This window comes from Haliotis rubra, unplaced genomic scaffold (assembly GCF_003918875.1).
Source record: "Haliotis rubra isolate DU_JTF1 unplaced genomic scaffold, ASM391887v1 Scf250, whole genome shotgun sequence".
Taxonomy (NCBI): domain Eukaryota; kingdom Metazoa; phylum Mollusca; class Gastropoda; order Lepetellida; family Haliotidae; genus Haliotis; species Haliotis rubra.
In genome coordinates this window covers 806,361-814,880 of record NW_025766559.1, presented here as the reverse complement: position 1 = coordinate 814,880, position 8,520 = coordinate 806,361, and the positions used below count along the sequence as shown (strand labels likewise).

General features: G+C 40.6%; 1 protein-coding gene across 1 annotated transcript; it reads left to right on the top strand.

Annotated features, from left to right (window-relative positions):
• The first annotated feature begins 319 nt into the window (after nt 1-319).
• On the top strand, nt 320-8,302 carry LOC124279481 (thyroid peroxidase-like). The gene is made up of 11 exons (XM_046715302.1): nt 320-479; nt 918-1,113; nt 1,698-1,794; nt 2,170-2,276; nt 3,375-3,476; nt 4,466-4,555; nt 5,328-5,488; nt 5,780-6,333; nt 6,689-6,858; nt 7,268-7,367; nt 7,484-8,302. Exons 1-11 carry the CDS (start codon nt 471-473, stop codon nt 7,992-7,994), a joined length of 2,097 nt encoding a protein of 698 aa, XP_046571258.1. The 5' UTR covers nt 320-470; the 3' UTR covers nt 7,995-8,302.
• Nucleotides 8,303-8,520: the final 218 nt, after the last annotated feature.

The following is an 8,520-nucleotide window of genomic DNA, read 5'->3' as shown; positions in this document are numbered from 1 at the left end:
TATTATTACCCACTTTCAATATAAGCACAATTCATGTATATCTATTGACACTTATGAACACTTTTGATGTAAAGACTGGTGGAGAATTGTATTGCTTGATGTTTTCACAGGATCCACTGACCGCGAATCCTGATTTCGAACCCACATTAACCATAATTATGATCCTCATATTGTCAGAACTATTTTACTCGTTTCACCAAAGTGATAGATTTAGAATTTTGTTCAAAGCAGATTTGTGTTCAAGTTATTAATGAATGGTAACATGGTTTGCTAATGCAGGGCGAAGGTATCACGGGAGGATATTCCCTCGGTGCTGAAAAGTGGTTTCGGTCCAAAGCTCAACTGCGCTTCCAGTCGAAAGTGTAGCACGTCCTCCAAGTACCGAACAGCTGATGGTTCCTGCAACAACCTCGCGCACACAACTTGGGGCATGGCATCCATTCCAATGAGACGATGGTTGTTCCCAGCATATGATGATGGTGAATATGCAGAGATTATTGTCTTCAGAACGATGTTATTCTACAGTTTATTGGGTCACCGGTATCCCAGTAGTCTCGCACGTATTGTGTTGTGCATTTTAAAGCAATAACCTAGAACAGCACGTCGGGGGGACGCCGGATGTGGCTTCACACATTGTACAGATGAGCGGAATCGAACTGAGATCTTTAGGCGTACTTTGATGAACGATTTAACCACTAGGCTACCCCACCGTCCCAAATATGCGAGAGATGATAATTATGAAAGATATTTATGTCGTGTTACAAGTTTTACTGTGATACCTTTTGGGAATAAGGAAATCTTATGGAGATGATTTCACATGTATCCAACATGTAAATTTGCAGAATAAATATTTGGGATGTGCCTGGACATAGCATTTTCTTGATTATGTCGGTTTCAGTAATCTTGATTTGTTTTAGGCATCTCTACCCCGCGAGAAAGAGCCACCCAAGGGTCGTCTTCGAAGCTCCCCAGTGCCCGCCTGGTCAGCACGACTGTCCACACCCCCTTCAACAAACGCTGACCGCCACGCCTCCTACACCCACATGTTGATGCAGTGGGGTCAGTTCTTGGATCACGACATCACCAGCACACCCACTCAACAACTGTCTGCAGGTAAAAGTTATTGATTTCGGACAAATAATATATTTAAATCTTATTTCGTTTTTGTTGTTTTCATTTCCAAATGATAAAACAGCATTAACATGTACACAATTTGATAAAGAATTTGAAGGGATTTTTTAAATAATGTGTCCTTACTGTTTGTACCTTATGTTGTGGGTATTTTCCAAAAGAAAGCCATCTTGGGGAATAACTCAAGATTGTCACTCAGAACTCGTTTCTTCGTAATACCTCGGACTAAAGGATGCACCGATCGGGTGACAATGGTTTATACACCTTCTATGTATGTTATTGTTCCCCCGCCATTCCGAGGACTACCACGATTACCAAAAAACAGTCAATAACTGACGTAATATATGGTCCAATTGCATTCTGAAACTAATGTTCACCAAAATACATTAATTACGTCTGTGTTATTCGGAGGACTACCGGGATTATCAAAAAAACTCAATAAATGAAGTAGTAAATGGTCGAATTGCATCCTGAATAATTTTAAAGTAAAAAGGCACAATGTACGATTCCGACTACTAGTATATCTTGAGTATGTGCTATAAATAGAATAACCCATCTTGTTTCAGGTCCTTACGGGAGTTCTGTTGGGTGCTGTGCTTCTGGTTTTCCGAAAGGAGGGTCATTTGAATTTGGAAGAAGACTTCCAATAACTCCTATCAACAGGTTAGCAAATGATATACTTATATGTATTGCATAAATCATTAATAGTCTTCGGTTACTTTTCTTTGAACACATTGAACCTTCAGGATTAATGACTGCTTCAGATAATATAATTGCTTATGGCATGATTGATCTGAGCTAGCATCTGGTTGCCCGGACATGGAATTTCTCGACAGGGTATGTTTTGACAAGCTGTGCACTGTTGTTGAAACAAAAGTCCATAGTAACTGTCTATGCTTTGAGTAGCGATCCCTATAAATAGAGATATTATTTACTTTTCAAGAGATGTTAATACTACGATTCACTAATCTTTAAAATGTCGACACTCCTCACGTTGACCCCGTGTTATGTTCTAACGATCAGTATTTGTTCTCTCAGGCCCCAGTGCTTTCCCATCGACATCCCTCAACCCGACAGACACTTCAGAACCACCTGTATGAACTTCGTGAGGTCGGTCCAAGTAGCGAACGCTGATTGCCAAGCAGGTAATATAATCAATGGCATACACATGCAGGTAATATCATCATCGACACACACAAGCAAATAATGTCATCAATGACACACAAGTAGGTTATGTAATCAGTGACACAAGCAGGTAATATCATCATTGACATACAAGCAGGTAATATTATCAGTGACACACACAACAGGAATGTCATCAGTGACACATCCAAGCAGGTAATATCATCAATGACACACACAAGCAGGTAATATTATCAGTGACACACACAGGAATGTAATCACAAGCAGGTAATATCATCAATGGCACTAACAATCAGGTAACATCATCAATGACACACATTTGGATAATCTCATAACACTATATAAGTCATGAAAGCAGTATTATTTGGCGGATGACACAGCCGTCTAAGTAGAGTTGCTCTGCTTGTAGCAGCTCATCATGAGTTCGAATCTCATTTGGCTATCTTTATGATAGGCGATCTGTCAAGACATGTTAAGAAAGTTATTATAGAAGTAGTTTATGACCATTGTACTTTTATTAAAAACGCGCGAAGATCGGGTGGTCATGCTCGGGTGTTTAAAGACCGTCGTCATGTAAACGGATTATTTCCTTGCAAGACGTTAAACAACAAACAAACAAAACCCCAAAAAATTCATTTTGAGGACAGCATTATGGAAGGTCTTGTAACACCTATTCCCCTTTAGTTACCCGTGAAGGTCCGGGTTAGAATATTGATCTTCAGCAACCCATGCTTGTCGTAAGAGGCGAATATCGGGATCTGGTTTTCAGGCTCGCTGACTTGGTTGACACATGTCATCGGTTCCCAATTGCGCAGATCGATGCTCATGATGTTGATCACTGGACTGTCTGGTCCAGACTCGATTATTTACAGACCGCCACCATATAGCTGGAATATTGCTGAGTGCGGCGTAAAACTAAATTCACCCACTCACTAGTCCTCTTTAGTGGGTTATTCCTGGTGCAGGAATGCGTCATACCTTGTCACACATGTAACTCTTCACTGTGAATCATGGCGCCTTATACAACATGGCCTCCATGCCAGGTGTGCGATACAGTAACACATACTCGATGTTTTAATGTCAATATCTACTTGTTCCAGCACCTGTGGAACAACTTAACCAGATCACCGCCTACGTAGACGCCTCACAGATGTACGGATCGTCACAGGCGGAACAAAACAAACTGCGGACATTTGTTGGCGGTAGGGAAACATACGAATAGTCAGTTCAGAAGAAGAGTAAAATAAATCAATATATCTCTATGATACAGATCAGTTATTACATATTCCACAGTCAAGCCTATCTTGATAATATGAGCGTAAATAAAAAAAACCTGCAAAGTAGGTGAAATAGAGAGAGATTAATAGTGCCAAAATTAGATGTCAATTCAGGTTGAGTATACGATATTGTGTATAATTTACTAGTCACACTTTGATAAGGATCACAAAAATTCCCACCTTTACTTAAACATAGATTTATAATTTGAAATTGTATCCATTTAAAACTAGATAAATAATGATATTGAAACCCCTCTTTACGCAAACAGCCACTTTATTCCAACATTATGCACTTGATACATGAGTAACCATAAACATGGTTTTATGGCACCAATCAACCATTTTGCAAATCATGGAACGAGTCACTGACAAGTACACAACACCTGTGAATAGCAGGTATGGGGTCCAAAAGATGCAGTGACATACTGAAACCTAGGATCTATGATTACAATAAGCTTAGATATTTAAACCAAATTAGACCCCACATTATAGTTTTCTGTTGAATCAATGGTTTGATCCTTAGCTAAGTGTGAATAGTATATATATCAAATAGTAAAATATTTCTTCGACGTGAAAATGGCGTGAAGTTTTCGTCTGGACAAAAAGATTAAAATCCTTTAATCAAGGGATGATGTAACCTTTACTATTTAAGAAATGTCACATGATGTGACATGAGGCAACCTTATCAAAGCGTCAACAGTGAGTGAACTAGCCAAGTATCGTGAAACAAAAATGATCATTTTCAGTCAGACGTGATTTGTTTTACTTTATAAGCCATAGAAGCAGAACTTCACTTTACGGAAAAACATAAAAATAAACAGTTATAGGTTGGTAACAGAATCACAAACATGCTGTCCATGACCAATCCGATGTTAAGGACGTTATTGTTACATTTGAATGTCCCTTTTTCTCAGGTCAACTGAAGATGAAATCTACACACTTGCCTAGCGATTCAAAACGTAGCTGTACCACACCAAACAGTCCCAGCTACTGTTTCCTAGCAGGTAGGAAGAGCGCTTTTACATTGGGGATGAGGAAGGATAACATATCTGAATGAACAACTACTTTATTACAATAGAAGCGAGGTTTCTAAGCAAGCATTGCCTTCAAGTGTATCACGTGCTTGATAACGAGTTTGGACCAACACCGAAATGTCGCTCCTATTGTAATTATGGAAATCATATATCCTATCCTTCTTTATTCCTCCAACTTCTGAATGTCCGTCAATATATTAGGCGGTGAATATGTAACAGTTTCGTGCTTCTAGTATATCGTGCATTCAACGTGATCAACCCGTGAAGGTTCGTGTTAGAATTGGTCTTCAGCAACCCATGTTTGTGGTAGGAGGCGACTAACGGGATCGGGTAGCCAGGATCGTTGACTTGGTTGACTCATGTCATCGTATCCCAAATGCGTAGATCGATTATTTACAGACCGCCGCCACATAGCCGGAATATTGCTGAGTGCGGCGTTAAACAACATCCAAACGATGTTTTTGTCCTCATATGCTACTAACAAAGATTTTCGTCATGTTGCACCTTATTAGAACGTTATGCTACATTCAGTCGCAGAACCCTGAAAATAGAAAAAATAGAATTTAAATGTATGACATTTCCGACAAATATTCTGCATCTCATTGTTTTCATGATCAATGATTGCAAAAAGGACGTTCCAGTAGCGGACAAATCAGCTTTTCAGAAAATACAAATACACCAACATGCCAGAAACAACATTGTTTTAAATCCTAAGAAAGATGTTATTTTCTATATTTGAAAGGCGATCATCGAGTGAATGAAAATCCAACTCTTCAAAGCTTGCACACCATCTTCGCAAGGGAACACAACCGAATCGTTGCAAAACTAAATGCCCTCAACTGCCACTGGAACGATGAGAAACTCTTCCAGGAAGCCCGGAGGATAGTCGGCGCTATTGTACAGGTTCTGATGCTGGATATATCTTGATATTTTGCATTTATCAAACCTCCAAGGCCATCTTCTTTACTGTTTACACTATCTATTTTAAAGATGACCAAGTAAGTATTTTTTGACGATTGTCGCTCTGTAAAGATGGGTGTCAAATTTCTCTTTATTGTGAGATTGTTTGGTCTGTTTGGACCATAGTGTTGCTGAAGAAAATGGTTAGGTTCTACAATTTGCATCACTTGAGAGACAGGTCGTGATGATTTGTGCGTTTGTCTTTAATAAAGCTTAATATACTCGGGATTTCAGAAAATTACGTACGATGAATACTTGCCTATCATCATGGGTCAGCAAGCTATGATCAAGTATGGCTTGCCAACTGGATCTGGGAGAACCTACACCAATGTCTACAGCACAACGACGGACGCAAGCATCAGGAACGCCTTCGCTACTGCGGCTTTCAGGATGGGACACTCCATGATCCACAGCCACTTTGCCAGCTACAGCTCTTCATTTAGTTATCTCGGCCAGGACCAACTCAGCAAGATCTTCGGTAAGACGAATCTCATTCTGAACGTCAACAACAGGACGGTTGGTCATTACTGTAGAGGACTGGTTAAGGACAGTGTTCAGAACACAGATCACAAACTGACACAGGAGGTTACGGACAGGTTGTTTGTCGACAGTAAAGGCAACAGTCTGGACCTGGCAGCTCTCAACATCCAGAGAGGAAGAGACCACGGACTCCCGTCTTACACCGAGTGGAGGAAGTTCTGTGACGTTCCAACAGCGGCATCCTTCTTTGATCTTGCCTCCACTACTCACACAACAACTGCAGCAAACCTTCTGAAGAAAGTGTACAAGTGAGTTCGCTCCCTTTTCAGATGAAAACTGTCGATTATATTAGGTTGTAAAGTTCATGTAAACGTGTGTATTTTGCTGTACCTATTTTCAGCTGCTTCCCTTAATTGTAATACAAATGGAATAAGGAAAACGACCGCTTTTTAATTATGAGCGCCAGGTCATCGTCAGATCAGTCGCAATCTGCACTACAGAATAATACCTAGAGTTTCTCTGGACTGCGGGGTAGCCTTATGGTAAGAGCGTTCGCTTGTCACGTCTAAGGCTCAGGTTCGAATGGAACAATGGGCAGAATGTATTATCCCCATTTCTGGTTCACGAAATCACACCGATAAACAGTTACATGTCTCATTACAGACACGTTGACGACATCGACCTGTTTCCTGGGGCTTTGTCGGAGACACCTGTTCCAAGGGGACTTCTGGGTCCCACATTTACCTGTCTCCTTGGGAAACAGTTCCAGGCACTGAAGACAGGAGACCGATTCTGGTTTGAAGAGGACAATGCTTATGTCAAATTTACGTCAAGTAAGTAAACAATTCAACCACGATCTTGAAAAAAAATAATATGCCAGTGCTTTGAATTAAACAATATTTAAAACAGTGCAAGTATACGATTATAGGTTAGATTAAAGTTCGATACGTGTCAGATATAAGTTAGTTGAAGAAGATGTGAAAGGGCACATTGTTTACGATCAAGTCAAGGTTTTTCAAAATATTTTAGGTTTTACAGAAAAATAACTGTCAGGGCTGTTTGATGACCTGTACCCACCAAAGGTTTTGTTACAAATATGTTTGTCATCAAATATTCTTGGGGACGAATCTTATGAGCAGTGGCCGAAACATATGTCTTTCACAAAAAAAAAAATCCCTTAAGCCATGGATTATATTTCATTATATCATTTTTAATGTGTGCAATTGTGTTACTTTTTATCAGACCAGCTGAATGAGATACGGAAAGTGAGTCTGTCCCGGGTTGTGTGTGACAATACCGACACCTACAAGATCCAGAGGAACGCTTACATCAAGGGAACTCCGTGAGTATTCTACAGCACTTAATGTTCACTTGCGGTTTGTTTGCCACAAATCACACTAATTCCATCTACACTTATTGTCAGTGAGTATTAATGTAATTACTTTAACCAATTTCCAGGGTCCAGTGCAACGGTCTGCCTGAAATTAACCTCAGTTTCTGGAATGAGCCCTCAACAGCCACCTGGGGGTCCTGGACGTGGTGGGGAGCATGCATCTCCGGACAACAGAGTAGGAAACGCTCATGCAAGACCTGCGGCTGCACTGGTCAGAGCTCTCAGAGTCGCACTCGCACTTGGTCCAGCTGGGGACCATGGAGTAGCTGTTCGTCCGGCAGAAGAAGTCGCTATCGGTATTGTCGCAACAATCTATGGCGCGGTCGCAGACAGGCGGCGTTACAGAAAGCAATTAATGTGGATCCCTTGGATGATTTTAGAGTTAGACACCCTGTTGATCCTATTCGTCCTATTGATCCTATTGGTCCCATTGATCCTATTTATCCTATCGATCCTATTCGTTCATGTACATGCAGCGGGTCTAGCAGACAGAATGGATTCTGTGGCTGGAGTGATCCTTATGCTGTGGACGTTTTGAAAGGTAATGAGGACAGATCTGCGCGATTGGAACAGTAATATCTGGAAGAATGATTTCACATGCTTTATCATTTCGGTGATAGTATAGGAGCCGAGTATCACGTGTTATTTGTCTGCCCAACTTCTTTTGTTAGATTTGTAGTTCGTTTTTTCTAAGTTCACTTTCGCCTGACCATCATCCAACTGGCATCTTCGATCCGAGTCTTTGTTTCGTCCCACGCACTTGATCTCTTGTACATTTATTTTTGTAACGTTATCAAATGTTTACGCCATACTAGCTGCAAATACTGTTATTGTTGTGAGTCTTTTTCATCTCGATTATGATGAATAAATTTTGGTTGTCAAAAGATTTGTGTTTTTGTTTATTAATAGGGTCTGAGTGAGTGAGTTTAGTTTTACGCCGCTTTTGGCAATATTCCAGCTATATCACGGCGGGGGACACCAGAAATGGGCTTCACATATTGTACCCATGTGGGGAATCGAACCCGGGTCTTCGGCGTGACGAACGAACGCTTTAACCACTACGCTACCCCACCGCCCCTGTTTATTAATAAAATTATAATGT

Coding starts and splice junctions, on each gene's coding strand:
- LOC124279481 (XM_046715302.1), top strand. Junction 2,277..3,374: donor GAACGCTGATTGCCAAGCAG/GTAATATAATCA, acceptor TACTTGTTCCAG/CACCTGTGGAACAACTTAAC. Junction 5,489..5,779: donor TAGTCGGCGCTATTGTACAG/GTTCTGATGCTG, acceptor TCGGGATTTCAG/AAAATTACGTACGATGAATA.